The sequence below is a fragment of the Caenorhabditis elegans genome, chromosome I (genome assembly GCF_000002985.6).
Source record: "Caenorhabditis elegans chromosome I".
NCBI lineage: Eukaryota > Metazoa > Nematoda > Chromadorea > Rhabditida > Rhabditidae > Caenorhabditis > Caenorhabditis elegans.
Window position 1 is genome coordinate 9,453,095 of NC_003279.8, and position 15,965 is coordinate 9,469,059.

A 15,965-nucleotide genomic window follows, 5' to 3' on the forward strand; every position below is an offset into this window, starting at 1 on the left:
TTAGCACCGGGGAATGTTGAGATCAATATAATCAGAGAACTGGTGAGGGGACAAGAAAACCGTAACATTATTGAATAAGTTGTTCCAAATGGGGATAATATGAGCAAAGAAATGGGTGGAGCATTTGTCCTTCCTAACTAGAATCATTGGATGTCTATTTGAACTAGAAAAAGTGACAAATTGATTGAGGTTAGAAAAATGAGAAGTACCTGTTAAAAGTCTATAGAGTAATTTCAATTGAGCTTTAATTCTATCGTGTCTGGTGGAGTGGAGATCCATAATACTTAGTCGGTTTTCATAACAGGAGAATTTGGTATTGCATCTTTGCAGAACGCGCTTGGTAAAGTGTCTTAGAGGTTGTTCAAGTTTAGCTGAGAGCAAAGATTTAGGTGGAGGGGAATAGATTTCGGAGCAGTAATTGAGAATAGGGGCCACGTAAGTCTTAAAGAGATGGGCATAAAACTTAGGTGTATTGGAGGAGAATGCCTTGAGAATTTGTTTTGCTCTGAGCAAGGCTAGGCAGCTAACTTTAGCAATGTGGGGATCAAACTTAAGTTTGCAATCAGTAATGAGACCTAAGTCACGAACAGTGGATGAAGGGGGAATGGGGACACCGTCCACAGAATAAGAATGATTTTTGTTCCGAGTGCCAAGTGCTAGTAAAGCCGATTTAGTTGGTGCAAGAGGAAGTTTATTTTTCTTGGACCACATAACTATGAAATCTATGGAATTTTGGATAGTTATTCTGGTCATTCCCTAGTTAGAATAGAGAATTGAATCTCTGATTATAGAATTTATTGAAAATCTTACTTTTAGATTTGAAAAATTGGAAAATTATTGCAGAAGGGGTTTTGAGGATTTTTGCAAACTTACAAAACTGAAGAAACATTCTAAAAGACTTGGATTTTCATTCAGTCCTTTACACAAAAAACCGATTTTTTCTACTTTTTAATACTAATGTAATTAAAAGTTTACAAAACAAAAATTTTGATGTTAGTTCATAGAAATCAATATTATTAGAGAATTTGAGCTGAAAATGTTTCAGTTGGAATTATCGGATTCAAAACATAACATTTATCATAAAAGCGGCCCGTTAAACGCTTAAATGGTTAGATCAAAATTTCTGGAACTGAAAAAAGTTTTTTTTCGGTCGAAAAGAAAAAGTCAGTAAAGAAGTGGAAGAAAAAGAAGAAAAAGTCGAGGAAAGAGCACATCAAGTATGTATGAGAAGACGTCCTACTTTATTATTTATAATAATCGCTCTTGTTCATACATTTTTGAACGTTTTGACGTGAAGAATTGGGGAGCACCAAATAGGAAAATATATCGAAATAAAGATGGAGAGAATGTGAAAATGAAGTAGAGGACCACGAATATAAGATTCTTGATCAATTGAATATGAGGGAATATCGTCTGGACTACTAATTGAAACTTGAAATTCCTCAAAATTTTTTGAATTGTTTTTGGCAGAGGGATTCCAAGAACTTGGATTATAAATTAAAAAAATTGTCGTTTTTGTTTAATAATTGTTTTCTCACCTTTGAAAAATAACTGTTGATATACTGAAAATCTAAACAATATTTCAGAATATTCGAATGAAGAAAAATCAGCGCTCTCCCTGCCAGTCCCTTCGAAGCATTTTCAAGAAAATGTTTTTAATGAAAAATCGAAAACGGCTAGTTCTTATTCAAAAATGATAACGGAACTGATTTTTCTAAAAATTCTAATTTTTGAGCTATAACCAATTGCAAAACCAGTGTTCTTGTAAGTGGAGAATGAAGAAACATAATTTCCCAATTCCGGAAACTTACATCTTTTTGTGGCTACTCAATCCGGTTCCATTTAAAACTAGCCAAAAGAATACATTACCGTATATATGAGAAAAGTGAAACATTGAATACTATAAGAAAATGATATGAAGGCGTCACTCTCCTGTTGTGAAGAACGGGATTTAAGACACAAGAGAGATGAGACACGTTGCAATCCAATTACGGATACTATGCGATTTCGAAACGGGGACATTTGGGAAAAAAGTGGAAGAATTCGATGGTTTGAAACATGAAACGAAAATGAATTGGAAGATTGCTGAGGTTTTGTGACGGTTCAGATAAGGGATGTAAACTCCTCTGAAATTGGAATATTGGTGTCACAATTATTCGCTTTTTTTGTATTCAGAAATTTTTTGAAAGGTTTAAAAGAGAAAAGATTACGGTAGCACCATATATATATTCTTCTGCTCCTTTTTTTTAGATTTTTGTTAAGATTATCAGTACTCAATTCTAACTTATGAGAAAAACAATGCAATTTTCTGCAATATTCAGAGAGATCAGAGAGAATTAGAAATAAATCATAGTTGGGTTGGACTAATTTTCTTTTATTCTAGCTAGATGCCATCTGGAAAGAACTGCTCGTAGATTATCTTGACTAAAAAACAACATGTGAGGTGGAACTCTGGAGGTAGGTCCCAATTATCGCAGAAACCTTCAGGTGTAAACTTTAGAAAAAACGTCTACCACTTGCTCATCAATGTGCCCTCCATCAATTGGATCAAATGAGAAAATGGCGAGAGATGAAGAGGTTGATGAGAAAAGAAGTGTTCTTAATACTACTAATACTAGTAGTTGCAAGACGCTCACTTTCTATTATCAAGATCTCAGATGACCGGGAGAATTCATTAATCTCATCCTTTTATCTTTTGCCATTTCAATTAACAATAGGAAATGATCAGAAGGGGATTCTGGATGGGAGAACAATTGAAAAAGGATGAGAAGTTATGAGAATTTGGCGGTGTCGAATTAATAACTTTATTTCGAAAGGTGGTGTAGAACTGGGGAGACTGCTACTCATTTAGTGCTAACAAGACCGTAATATAAGCAAACTTTAAAAAAATGCCAGGAAATGTTTAATTCAAGTTTCAAATTAAATCAAAAATGTTTCAGTACATGTTTCTTTTAATAAACTGATTTTAATTTTAAAAAATTGGACACTACAGAAATTTAAACAGAAACCATACAACTCTAAAGCACTAAAATTGTTTTAATTTCAGACACCGCAGTATTTATTAAAAATATCTGAAACTTCGTAACTTTCTTTTCTAGGACACAATTTCTTATTCAAATAACTGTTCATAACTACAAATTTTCTGAAAGTGAAGCTGCAAACTTTGAAAGAAAAGAAGAAAACTTCCAAAATCAAGATGCCATTCTCCATATTTTAGGAGATAATTATTCTTGGAGAATAGTGAGAGACAATAGACTTTGGGAAAATATATTGGAAGAAAATGAGAATGATGACGAAAAAGGGAGGAAAAGCATGGAAGAAGGGGCTGGAAGATGGTGAGACATAGAAAGAAAAGGAAAACAATTTTCAGAAAACACAACAAATAGAGTCGTACTGGCACAACGGAAAAAGGCCATAAGCCCAAAAACTAACAATAAAAGTCGGGCATCAGTCAACGGTTGGAAAGAAGGAAATGGGAGGAGAACATACTTTTCGTGGCCTTTTACGGATCATATTTCCGTCGTGTCCGTGCAAAGGAACTTGGATAACAGTTTGTAATTTTCAAATTAATCTTTTCAGGGAAAGTTTCTAAAAATTTCAATTTGGCACCCCGTTTATGTCATAAACTCCAAAGAATATCTTGCAAATTGAAAAATTTTCTACAAAACAAGTTAGTAGTGGTGTTGGACAAACTGAACCGGATTGTTATAACGAAGCCTAGACCCACATAAATATATTGAAGGTGCGCTTTCCTATAGGACCATCAGCATCTTCTCGAATAAGCCTAGTAATCATTGAACATATCCAACACCAGAAGGTGTTAAATAGTTTTTATGTCGATACAATAAAAATTGAAGCTGAAGCTACCTTCTTCTGAACCTTCAGAAGGAAGACGGTTAGCAGAAAGAAAATTATTCGACTTTTTTAGAACCCAACATCGAGAAATTTCCAATCTGGTAAATTCTAGATATGCCGATCATCAGATAAATTTTTATAGACATATTCAATTTTTATATAATTTTATTATTTGAAAAAATTATAAGTCGGGATGAATTAAAAGTTATGTTTTCTGTTGAATACTTATTTGTTTAGTAGGTGGGAATTGAAATAGAATGATTCATAAGCATATAAGATGTCAATTGATAAGAGTGAAAGGTTTTAGAGGTTTGAAAAGAAAAGGTTAACAGAAGAATTTAAGATGTTTTAAATGTCTCATTTTCATGCAAAATTTTCAAGTCGGAATGTAATCAAATATGTCATGAATGTTTAAACTTTTCTGAAAACCGACTGTGGCGTCCACGAGAAACTGAAATGAAATAAAGCAAGTGACTAGAAAGTTATACTAATGTCTTTTGTGCTTGCATGATGCCGTAATAACTGTGGAAAAAATCAGATTAACAACGTCATGTGTTTAAAATATTATTCAACCTAAAAATCGACAGAATTTATCATTTATCATATTTATCAATCGAATTTCTAAAAGGTATTTTTGGAGAATTAGGCTATTTTGAACATTTACCAAAAATTAGTGCCGTCTCCCCTTTGGAAGATTTCAGAATTTTTTACTAAGATTAATAAATAAAGCTCAAAATATTACATGTCATACTTCATAGTGGACTCCAGATCCTTAAAATATTCTACAAAAATATCTGTAAACTTGATTTTATTCGTGAACTTTCCTATTTTACCGATTATTTGTTTGTTATTGTTGTTTTGAATTAGTCGTGGATTGTTGTTGTTGTTTGTTTTGTCTAGATCTGCATGTCAGTTTTTATCTCACCTATTCCCGATTTCGATCAACCATGGGTTTGGACAAAGGAAAGCAACAAACTGCCAAGAAACGTAAGTTTAATTTTTGTTTTTCAATAGTTTCTCTTAGAGATTTCATCTGAATATACGCTAGTGCAGGAGTCTTGGGCGAGATGAGGCGGGCGGGAGCCGCACCCCTTAGAGTTGAGCTTTTTTTAACGGTTTCTTAATATTTATTAGTCTATATTTCTAATGTGTGATGTTTTTCAGCTGGTTTCAACTGCAAACCGTTTGAGTTCGAAATCTCTTCAACGAAATTTCAAATTCCCAACGACAAGCCATTGAAGTACACTTTGAAATGCACTGCTGATGAGAAACAGGATGTTATCATTCAAGTTCATTCGGTTTTCTTCGAAATTGTTGGTGCAAGACGCAAGCATGGAGTCACTTCTCAAGAGTTTCATGTTCTTGGAAAAAACGAAGAAATGACTTTTGAGATTGGTCTGAAGGATTTGACCGTAAGTAGCAACTGAAAAAGGCAGTCAAAGATAAATAATTTTCAGAATGTTTCGTACGATAATTTCGAGCATGCGCAACTTGCGTCTGCCGCTGGTTTTATCACGTTCACACACTACAAGTCTTCTAGAGATGATGATTCCGATGCTTCATGGGGTCCCAACAAGAACTTGCTCATCGTCATCACTGACGGAATGGAAGAAGTTGGATTCTGGAAGAAGAAATTGTCGGTTGAAACTGAAACCGATGAGATGAAGAAGGTGAAAGAAGAGTTTGGTGTGAAACTTGAAGGAGAAAAGAAATATGAAGAGATTGATAAAATGGAAATGGATAGAATGAGGAAGGAAATTGGGAAGAATCAATCGGCACGTGATGATGGATTTGCACCAATCAAGGACATGCATAAGAAGTATTTGAAAGAGAAATATGAATGTGTTATTTCGTAATTCATTCGGTTTATTTAATAAAGTTTGCTAAGTATTGGTTAAAAAGCTATTGTTCGAATTAGACGTCCAGCTAACAAGGAAACGTTTTCGGCTTAACTCCGCAATCTTGAATGAAAACTATGGCTTACTTTAAAAAATAATTCTATAGTACACAGATAGAGCAGTGAAAATTGATTGGTAGTTTGAGGATTTCGTTTTGAAAACAAATCTGATTTTTCTTCTGAAACGTACAAATGTATTGATAATGATTCTCTAGTCGAAAGTCCATCGCCGCAGCTACATATTGTGTAGAAAGCTATGTCGAGGGGCTAAAAACCTTTTATTGTAAGTCTGGAATACAGTAAAGATACTTTTGTATTATATATTTCACATTGTCACACATTTACTGTAAACTCAGAAAATCAAGAATAAAACTTTTTTCAAGCGCACACGTGAACTAAATTTAGTTGATTTCACTGACCATTGTCATCAAAAATAGTTTATTATCCAAAAACGACATGGATATCGCTCGACCCTCATGCTATGAGACAGTCCGAAATGACGATGATAAGAAGTCATCCGACGCTGATATTTACAATACGTCAGTTAAATGTAAGTTACATGAAGTGTCACTATTCTAGTGCAGAACGCAGCTAACACGCATTTCGTTTTTTCTGGATCTTGTCCGATTTTTCTTGGGAAAGTAGGGGATCGGGGATAGGAAGATGACGGAAACTTTCGAGTATCAAACAGGATAATTTTGAAATGACAGCTTGTTTAACACAAACAGTTTTTCGAGTTGCTTTCAAGCTTTCCGGTTAAATAAATGTTTATAAAATAATCAATTACAGTGGAAGACCCTTCTGCTCCTAGTCATGATGAGCAATGGACATACAATTTCTTTATTACACCGCTTAATCTTAACATCTCGCCAACGGATTTCAAAATTCCCAATGACAAATCGGTGAAGTATACTGTGAAGTGTGAGGCAAAGATAAAACAAGATTTGATAGTTCAAGTTCACTCACTTTTCTTCGAAATTGTTGGTGCAAGATGCAAGCGTGGAGTCACTTCTCAAGAATTTCATATTCTTTCTGAAAATGAGACAATGACTTTTGAAGTTGGTATGAAGGATTTGAATGTGAGTTTGTATTTTGTGCTTCTTTTGGTTCTGGAGCAAACGTTTTCATATTACCAGCCTGTAACATACATACAGTGTTGACCATAAATGAAAAATTACAAACATCTGAAACCATTTAACAAATTTCAAATGTAATTTCTTTCCAGAACGTGTCATACGAAAACTATCAAGCTGCGAATCTCTTGTCACCTGCCGGTTTTATCACTTTCACACATTTCAAATCGCTTCGAAAGGATGATGCATCATGGGGTGTTAAGGATCCGAAGAAACTGATGAAAGTTGTCACAAAAGGTGATGGTGGACGTTATAACTTGGAGAAACTTCTTGTGGAAACCGAAACCGATTCGATTAAAAAGATTTCAGAGGATTTTGCAATGATCTTGCAGCAGGGAATGGATGATAAACGTACAAAGGAACAGGAGATGAAAATGGGTAATATGGAAATGTTTGCAACTGAAGAATATGTTGAAAAATGGAAGAAAGATAAGAAAGCGATTGAAATTGCTCAGAAGAATCAAAGAGAGTGGAATGATAAAAAATTGGAGAAACCAGGCATGCAGAAGAAGAAGGAGAAGAAGTGCAATATTATGTAATACCTCTGTTTCCAAATAAATTCATGTTTGAATTACTGAATCATTTTCCCCTGACCTCGATATCTAGGTTACAGTTGATAAGTTTTTCTATTACATTATAGAGGACAATGTTAATAAACATTGATTTTAGGATTTGAACTCAGTATCTTTCTTTATTTAGTTTTTCTGTAGTTATGTTTCATAATATCATTTTTCATCCAATGAAAATCTCATATACGCCCCAAGTTTCCCAAGTACACGTTCACATGAAAAGAAGAAGAAGCTCTCAAAATATGTGTCCCAATTGGTCGCCCCGATGCTTCTCTACTCAGTTTTCTCACACATCCGTCGTCGTAAAAATAAGAAGCAACAAACTTGAGCCCATTGAGCATACACAGAGCAGTTGACCCAAAAAAGAGCAAAGAAGAAGAAATTAGAAAGTGATTCAGTTGAAAAGCGGAGGAGACGGAAGAGTATGGGAAACTGAGCAAAGAGAGAACTTGTTGTAAAAAGAAGGAGCATACATTTCTTGGATGATTGCCAAGAAAAATTGTGAAGATGTACTGATTTTTGTGCACTTTGTCATGTTGTTCGATGCTTCAAGAGTGCAAGAATCATGTTCTATGTTTATTTCTCAGAATCCTTGGCCGTGGCTTCAAGAATCTTCTGAGCATTAACAGTATCTATGCAACTTTGTGTTCTGTAAACTCAGTAACTCATGATTCTGGTTTCAATTCCATCGTTTTTTATGTTTTTCGGTCTTCGAAAAGTCTCAAGGGTACCAGTCCGATATCATTTTTCTACATATTATTGGACATTTCCTCTCCTTTCTTCACCACAAGAAAAAACAGCCGTTCTTCTTCTTCTTCGTTTTCTTCTTCCGTTATTCTTATCTTCTTCCTTCAATTTTTAAACTTCTTTTACTATTTTATAGATCAACTTCAAAGATATTCTTCCAAAGTTCCTAATTTTGTTCTTGCGACACCAGAAACCTGAGCAGATATTTTTATTTTATGAAATTTTCCGTTTTAATTTCACAGGCTCACAATTAAAAAAAACACATACCGAAGAGGTATTCCAAACAAAATAATGCTCAAAATTGCTTGTTTTAAAAATGTATATTAAATAAACATTTTATCATTTAGCTTTTCATTTCAGGGAAACTATTTTTCTCTCCCACTATTTTCTGTTTATTTTAAAAAACATTTCGAAGGTCCTCTGATTTTTCGTCTATGGTTCGTGTTTCTGTTTAATCCCATGTTGAACAATTTTCCATACAAAGAGCCAGAGAAATGTCTCACTATGCCACGTCATCTGAGCAGGTCTGAAATTTGAAATTTTAACGTCTAGGTTCAATTACCGTAGCAAAAATGAGTTTTCGAGTGGATATGGAGTTGAAAGATTGGTACCTTTCTTTCCTTCTTCCGTTTCAATAAACAAATTTGAGAACTTCAAAAGACTAGCTATGTGTGCCCATTGTTTCATGTGTGAATTAGTGATAAAGAAAAAGTACATTTTTTCAAGGATCATCAAAAAGTTTCTCTCTTTTAAAATCTTCAAAAGCTCACTAAATAATTCTTTGTTTCCAATGAAGATGTCCTTTATATGAGGAACCCCATCTTCAACATGTTTTTTTTTTGTTTTTTTGTGCTCTATGTTTTCATTGCTTCCATTTTGGAATGTTCCTTGTTTTTAACTGATGTCTGACCTCATTTCTCTCCGATTTCTGGTGGTTCTCTCCGCCCAATTCAATTTCCACATGTTTGTTTAAAGACAAAGCTTAAATAACTTGTCTCTTAAATTGAAACAATCACGGTTTCGTTAAAATTTTGGCAATTGAAAACAACATGTTGTCATAGGTATATCATGTGGAATATGTATATCTCAATGTCGTAAATTCGTTAATTAATTTTTTAAATGTAATTTTAGGCTTAGGCTTAGGATCAGGCTTAGGCTTCCCTGTTTTCCCCTGTTCCTCTGTTTTTATTGTAACTTTCCGACAAACACCGTCTAGCCATTTCTGTTATCTGCTTGTTATATCTCGCATTTCGTGGAGATTTAAACCAAAATGATAACAAGTTCAAAAAGACAACTTGGAAATATTTTCTAAGTGGTCTTTTCAAGAAAGAAGAGTTCATTGCAGGAACTGTTTTTCCGCTTACAAAGAATGTATTTCAGAAATTCTCAGATTTTTTGAAAAATGACATTTTCTAAAATTCTTACAAAACATTCGAAGTCATGAAAAGTGTGAAAAATCCACATTCGAAGCATTTTTACGGCCCCAATAAAGTAGTGAAAAACTTTCAGATCCACTTTTTTCTAGTTCAAAGTGCTCATCTGTCGCTGTAAAGACCAACATTAAAGGTCATATCTCAAATGACACAAGTTTCAATGGAAAGTCTAATTGGGATCTGAAATACTTTCCTTTTCAAAAAACGTATTTCTAAAACATTCTTTGACATTTATGTTAGGGAACATGCTATTTCCTTGACATTTTTGCAAACGTTTACCCAGTTTTCCCAACCAATTACCAATTACTTAGCACCCTGCAGAGTTTCGAATTTCTCGTCAATTCTCTTCAAATTCTTTTCATTTCTTTCCTATTTTCTTCTCCTTTTCGAAATCCAACAAATCATCGCACTTTTCGTCGTGTCATCCAGCTCCAGCTCATCCTTTTTCTTCTTTCCCTTTTTCAATAAAATATAATCAAAAATTGTGAAACGCAGAGAAAGTTTGAATCTGATTTGATGGTAGTTAATGGCGCCTGGGGTCCCCCCTCTCATGAACGCATGTCTATTCGGAGGATAGAACATTTTTCATTCGTTTTTCTTGTTCAGCCAACATATCCTTTTTTGGAAAATTTGAAGAGTATTAACCAAGTTTGGTCACATGCATTATCTTCATTAGACATTTGACATGGGTGTCACACTCACCTTTCTCGTCTATCTTTTCAGAAAATTGTATCCATGTCCATAAATGTTCCTGATTTTCTCTCAAATTAAAATATAGTTTTAAACTTTTTTTTCATAAATTAGCCCTCCATGACCCATATTTTTATTTTTTCATAAAATGTTTCTCATATTCCATGACGTAGTCTCTTGGGACCCATCACTAGAGGTTTTGGCTTGCAGAGCTCGTGAATCATACGCCAAAAGTCACTGCATTTGTATCTAAAGATGCTTCCGCATTTGTTTTTTGTTTTCTTTAGCTCATTCGACTTTTGAATAATTTTTTTGGAAAACATCTAACTGGAAAGTTTCAGATAAAGACAGAAAGAAAAAAATGTCGGAAAGATTCTGAAAAATCAACAACTATCAAACTGGCTTCAAGGACTGTTGCTCCACCGTTCAGAATGTCGCTTCTCCTGTTCTTCGGGCTTGGACGGGTTTGTTTTGATTTTGTTTTAAATTTTATATGTTTAGTTGAATAGGGATTTTTCTTTAAAGTATTAAAAAATAATCTGAAAAAATCCTTTGTTCCACAAAGACAAGCGAAACAAATCGCGAACGATTGAGCAACTCAATAAGTAAAAATGGGACTTTTGTAAGATTTTCTAATCTTCTCGTCTGAATTTCCACCAAAAAAGAAGCCATGTCCACGCTCCAACCAATCAACATTTCCGAACTCCGTCTCATTGGTTGAGAAGTAGGCGCGGCTAATCACTGATTGGTCTTGTAGGTATCTTTTTGGATGAAATTCAGACAGACGATTAGTCAAAGTTTTATGTGTTTAGTGCTTATACTTGATTTTCATCCCTTCCCGATCGATTTTTTGTTCTTCCTTTGTGGTATATCTGAATTTTAGTTATATATTTCACAACAAAATCTTCATTTTCTATTCCATCTTGAGGGATTAATTAATAAAAAATGTATTCGAAAAAAAAATTAGATTTAAAAACTTAACGTTGTCTAATACGTTCAAGATTATATGCCAAGTTGCCACTAAAATATAATTCCTACTGAACGATAGCACCTGCTCTCGGATGGTGAGTTGAATTTCAATGTCTGAGTTAGCTTGGTAATTTTTGTAAGCAAAGTTTGATGAGACGGAAGAAAATATTCACATTGTGCAATGACTCATGAAACACCACGTGGAATCTTCTCTGCTCTCCAAAAACGTCATCAGTCAGTCCATCAAATTGTCCGAAATCTGGTTGAATCTATCTCCAATCCGAAATGTATCCGCTCGAAGTGATTTTTGCATGACGACTCGGACAGACTTGTCACTCCTTTCTCCGCCTCTTTCTCTTTCCGAGACATCTCTTTCACTTGTATACAAATTCATTTTCCCTCTCTCTTTCTTTCTTCCCAAGGACTCTAGTTTTGCTCCTTTGCACCCTAAATATTATGGGCCGACGGTAGAATACCACGAACATCGAATCATGAGATTGGACGAAGACGATGATGATTTAAAGAAATGTAATGGTGTAAATGAAGAAGATATATTGAAAGCTTTTTTAGAAGAAGACTTTAATTCTCAACATTATGATTCCATATGGGAGGTATTTGTTTTTAAAATTTTCAATTTACCAGTATTCCATAAATGTTCAATAAGATTAAAATCTACTCGATATGAATACTTTCAGTGCCTTCAACACAATCGAAGAGCAATAGCCGTCAATGGATTCATTATAGTCTTTCTGATAATTTACACAACAATTGGAGGATTCATATTTTTAAATTTTGAGTTTGAATACCAGCAATATATGAAACAAAATGCGACACTGGAAAAACGATTGTGTATTGAATCCTTGTTAAATCGGGACAATCGATTACGTCTTACACGGGCTTCTGATGTTGCTGCTGCAATTGCAGAGAGGTGTCTGACAGAAAATGTAAGTTGGATTTTTGTTTTCAAATAAGATAATATAGGCCAGTGAAACACAGTCAAAAAGTCTGAAATATGTAAACTTACAGTACACTTTTCCCATTTGTTAGTAGTTTCAATGGGGAATTTACTCCAACATTCTGAAATATTAGGCAAAAAAAACCAATAATCCAATTTTAAGAACTATAATTCTCTACTCTGATTATAAATCTGAATTTTTACAAAATGAGAACTCCACGACTAATCAGAATTCAACTTAGCCCACAACTGGACCAATCGAATGAAATGGGCAAAATACCTGATTGGTTTGAACGTGGGCGGAGCAAATTGCTGATTGGTCTTGCAGTTCTCATATTGGAGGAATTTAAAACAAGGGTTTTAATAGTTCTATTTTTTTCATAATCCTCATTCACGAAAACGCTGTGAAAAATCAAGTTCCCGTTAAGAAGGATTTTCTAGAAACTTTCAATTTTTTAAAGATGTCGTCGTTGTTGCGGTATGTGCCTGTCAATATTAGTTTAAATTGTTCTGGAGATCACTTTTTTTAGAAATTTGTTTGCAGGTCAAAGACGATCGTATGCAATGGTCATTCAAATCTGCAGCTCTCTACTCTCTTGGAATTTTGACAACTTTGGGTTAGTTTTTGAGTTGAGAAAAGATTCAAATGGGAGTTGAAAGGAAGCGGTCACACACTCGCCAACTGAGTGATGACTTGGACAAATGGATCCTCCTGAGGGATTGAAAAGGCCAAAAAGACAAGACAAAAATGCAAATGTACTTGAGACAAAAGCCTTTTTTCCAGTATTTTGCGGGTAAAAATTTGCTTCTCTGAAAAGGAATATTGAGGGGAAAAGGGAATTAAGTTTTGAGACATTTGTCAAAACAAAACTTTTTTTTCGAAAATTTCAAAATCTGGTTGGAGACACATAATCCACTTCAACTCAATTGTATATAAACATGACTGGGCAAAAAAAAGAACAAATGAGCAGAATCTGAACAATCATAAAGAAAACTGAACTATAGTTTCTTAAAGGACAGGGATGATATAGAAATTTGGCTCTTTCCTGCAAATATCAAGACATTTCTAATCTGAGGGTTTTGGGATTATATTTTTGTTTTCACGCTAATATGTTTCCTATTTTCTACAAAAATCTGGAAAAAGTTGGAGTTGCTCTCATCTATCTTCTTGGAATGTCTGTAAACAAAAACCAAGAAAAGAAAACCCATTACTTTTGTCTGACAATATATTATAGATCAGCAAAAAGTTTTGTTTTAAATAATTTGATCGTCTTTTCCAGATAATAATAATGTGGTTTCATCTACTTTTTTAAATAAAAACAGTTTAATTTCAGGGTATGGAAAAATAGAGCCTCAAACAATCAATGGACGTATTTCAACAGTGATCTACGGATTTTTTGGAATCCCTCTAACTGTCATTCTCTTGACAAATTTTGGAAGATATTTAGAGGCAATGGCAACAAGGTTTAGAAGACTTATTTCATGTAGAAGACGTCGGGAAGATGAAGATGAAAATGTATCTGGAAGTACATTATTTTTTATTGTACTCGTTTATCTTATACTTGGTGCAACAATGATTCCATTGATGAGTGGACAATTTGACTTTTTCAATGGAATTTATTATGCGTTCATTTGCTTGACAGCTATCGAATATGGAGATATTATTCCTCAAAAGTGGGTGTTTTATACAAGAATTATATACTGAAATTTAAATTTGTCTCGTACAAACACTCCACTGCCACAACTTATATTTCTGTCCATTTAACATTTTTCTGATATTTTTTAAAGTTAAAAACAAAATTATAGTAGAAGAACTAATTAAAATTTTATCAGTTGATAAATTTTTGATGGACCTAAAGACAACCGATATATTGGTTACCAAAAAGTGCTATGAGTGTGCAAGACTAATAAAGCTATTATGATACACAACCTTCAGTCGAGAACTACAAACATTTCAAAATTTGAAATTTTTTGCAGCAATTGGTTCTTACCTATCAGTGTTTTCTACATGTGCACGGGACTTGCCATATCAACTATTGCTTTAGGTAAGTCATCAATAAACACCGACCTTCTAATGGTGGAACTTTCAGCTATTTTTCGGTACTAGAAATGCATCTACAGGCCATATAGAGTCTAGAGTACATTTGAATTGAAAAATAATTCGCGGATAGTGGCATAACTTTGCAAAAAACAATTCAGAAACAACTTCAAAAAAGCCCCCAGTTGTCTCACTAAGCAACCAATTTTAGTTTCATATGGCCTTTCTCAGTCAAGAGCGAGTCACGGCAACCTGGTCCAAAACCATTCCCAATTAGTAAATCATAACTAAATAGCTTAATATCATTGCTAATTAGCCTCTTTTTGCTAATTAACGATGTTTTTTTGCTAGTTAGCAATGATTTTGAGCTATTTAGTTATGTTTACTAATTAGGAATGGTTTTGGACCAGGTTGCCGTGACTCGCTCTTGACTGAGTTGAGAAATTTTTGTTGAAAAACATTTCTATAATACAATACTTTATCAAAAGTTAAAAACACATTTTGTTATACGAAGCTCATGAAATAATTCAGACTTAACTTGAAGTCCTTTTAGTAAATTGATTTTTCGCCTTTTTTCTGGAGCATGTTTACATGGTATTCCCGTGGGGACCATTTAATCATATCCAAATATTACAAACAAGAATTTTTTCAGATATTGGATCAATTTATGTTCGAAAGCTACATTTTATTGGCAAAAAAATAAAAAACATTGCCAACATTCGGATTTGGTTCGGTGCCAGGAAGTGGGTTTGGCAAAGGAGACGTAAATTGTTTCATTTGGTTCTAAAACTTTTAGCTACGATTTGTTTCTATAACAACGTTCTCTATTTTTGTCAAAAAGCTTTTAATTAAAGAAAATAATTGTATCGCTAATATTTTTAGTTTGGAAGTACGAGAACTCATCACAGCAGTTGGACAGAATATTGGAATTGATCAGAATGTGATAGCAGACATAGATATTGATACATTGGTTAAAACAGCAATTCAAGTGAAATTGGGAAGACTTTCAAGAGTTCCTCAAACACATATGATTGTTGAGGGAATATGGCCTCCAGAACTTGTTCCTCTTTTTATGAAAGTGAGATATTTGAAACTTTATAGTATTCGAAGAAAATAATGTTTCAGGATGGTCAATTCCCACTTTTTGTCGATTCGGAAGATGATCTCACTGATATGAGGCCTAAGAAATTTTCAGTTCATTTTGAAGATGAACCAATGATGTCTGAAATAGAGGATACATCTGATTCTGAAACAGCTGCTGATAAATCACAAACCACATCGTCCCGATTGTCTCCAATTCCACGCCGAAGAGCAATGCAAGCCAAATTGAATGGTTCAACTGGTATGTTATCTAGAATTGAAGTGAATGGGAATTTTTAACGAAATCAATTTCAGACTCAGATCAAGCTTGCCACGACGGCGTTATGAATGTTTCAACAACTATCACCTCTGATCTTTCTACAGATGCATAGCATTTTGTTTTTTCTTCTTTTCTTAAATCTCAAATAAATACTTTTTAAAAATTTCTTTAAAAAAATAGACATAAACAAAACATATATAACTTTTCCCAGCTACATTATTACATTTTACAGCATTATTATTTTTGTGAAGTCGGTAGATCGAATATTTAAAATTGATAATACAATTTTATTATATAAAACTCAATTTTATTTACTATC

The 15,965-nt window shown here is 33.8% G+C and overlaps 3 protein-coding genes and 3 non-coding genes across 7 annotated transcripts; 4 read left to right on the top strand and 2 right to left on the bottom strand.

Moving 5' to 3' along the window:
* The first annotated feature begins 1,236 nt into the window (after window positions 1-1,236).
* On the top strand, window positions 1,237-1,289 carry F46A9.11. The gene has a single exon (NR_050387.1). It is a non-coding gene; the product is annotated as an Unclassified non-coding RNA F46A9.11 (non-coding RNA).
* On the bottom strand, window positions 1,237-1,289 carry F46A9.8. Its single transcript, NR_050388.1, has one exon. It is a non-coding gene; the product is annotated as an Unclassified non-coding RNA F46A9.8 (non-coding RNA).
* Window positions 1,290-3,734: 2,445 nt separating this feature from the next.
* On the bottom strand, window positions 3,735-3,883 carry F46A9.9. Its single transcript, NR_050389.1, has one exon. It is a non-coding gene; the product is annotated as an Unclassified non-coding RNA F46A9.9 (non-coding RNA).
* A 478-nt stretch (window positions 3,884-4,361) lies between these two features.
* Window positions 4,362-5,748, top strand: F46A9.1 (MSP domain-containing protein). Its single transcript, NM_060108.5, has 3 exons — window positions 4,362-4,842; window positions 5,020-5,267; window positions 5,313-5,748. The coding sequence occupies exons 1-3, from the start codon at window positions 4,803-4,805 to the stop codon at window positions 5,709-5,711; spliced, it is 687 nt and encodes a 228-aa protein (NP_492509.1). The 5' UTR covers window positions 4,362-4,802; the 3' UTR covers window positions 5,712-5,748.
* Window positions 5,749-6,192: 444 nt separating this feature from the next.
* Window positions 6,193-7,456, top strand: F46A9.2 (MATH (Meprin-associated Traf homology) domain containing). Its single transcript, NM_060109.2, has 3 exons — window positions 6,193-6,302; window positions 6,542-6,831; window positions 6,978-7,456. The coding sequence occupies exons 1-3, from the start codon at window positions 6,209-6,211 to the stop codon at window positions 7,422-7,424; spliced, it is 831 nt and encodes a 276-aa protein (NP_492510.1). The 5' UTR covers window positions 6,193-6,208; the 3' UTR covers window positions 7,425-7,456.
* A 3,200-nt stretch (window positions 7,457-10,656) lies between these two features.
* twk-29 (Potassium channel domain-containing protein) lies at window positions 10,657-15,804 on the top strand. Of its 2 annotated transcripts, none has more exons than NM_001026296.4 (9): window positions 10,657-11,904; window positions 11,989-12,237; window positions 12,793-12,865; window positions 13,583-13,922; window positions 14,226-14,293; window positions 14,939-15,029; window positions 15,169-15,364; window positions 15,412-15,628; window positions 15,682-15,804. In NM_001026296.4, the coding sequence occupies exons 1-9, from the start codon at window positions 11,785-11,787 to the stop codon at window positions 15,756-15,758; spliced, it is 1,431 nt and encodes a 476-aa protein (NP_001021467.1). In that variant the 5' UTR covers window positions 10,657-11,784; the 3' UTR covers window positions 15,759-15,804. The 2 variants fall into 2 exon arrangements, with proteins under 2 accessions (NP_001021467.1, NP_001021468.1); NM_001026297.7 differs by having other exon boundaries at window positions 10,666-10,788; window positions 15,682-15,769.
* The last annotated feature ends 161 nt before the right edge of the window (window positions 15,805-15,965 follow it).

What these genes read in the sequence shown, in the direction of transcription:
- F46A9.2 (NM_060109.2), top strand. Translation starts at nt 6,209, where the DNA reads ATGGATATCGCTCGACCCTCATGCTATGAGACAGTCCGAAATGACGAT. An exon ending in TTACAATACGTCAGTTAAAT is followed by an intron (nt 6,303 to 6,541) that starts GTAAGTTACATG and finishes AATCAATTACAG; the next exon opens with TGGAAGACCCTTCTGCTCCT. An exon ending in TTGGTATGAAGGATTTGAAT is followed by an intron (nt 6,832 to 6,977) that starts GTGAGTTTGTAT and finishes ATTTCTTTCCAG; the next exon opens with AACGTGTCATACGAAAACTA.
- F46A9.1 (NM_060108.5), top strand. Translation starts at nt 4,803, where the DNA reads ATGGGTTTGGACAAAGGAAAGCAACAAACTGCCAAGAAAC. An exon ending in GCAACAAACTGCCAAGAAAC is followed by an intron (nt 4,843 to 5,019) that starts GTAAGTTTAATT and finishes GATGTTTTTCAG; the next exon opens with CTGGTTTCAACTGCAAACCG. An exon ending in TTGGTCTGAAGGATTTGACC is followed by an intron (nt 5,268 to 5,312) that starts GTAAGTAGCAAC and finishes AATAATTTTCAG; the next exon opens with AATGTTTCGTACGATAATTT.
- twk-29 (NM_001026296.4), top strand. Translation starts at nt 11,785, where the DNA reads ATGAGATTGGACGAAGACGATGATGATTTAAAGAAATGTAATGGTGTA. An exon ending in GGAGATATTATTCCTCAAAA is followed by an intron (nt 13,923 to 14,225) that starts GTGGGTGTTTTA and finishes AATTTTTTGCAG; the next exon opens with CAATTGGTTCTTACCTATCA. An exon ending in CAAATTGAATGGTTCAACTG is followed by an intron (nt 15,629 to 15,681) that starts GTATGTTATCTA and finishes AATCAATTTCAG; the next exon opens with ACTCAGATCAAGCTTGCCAC.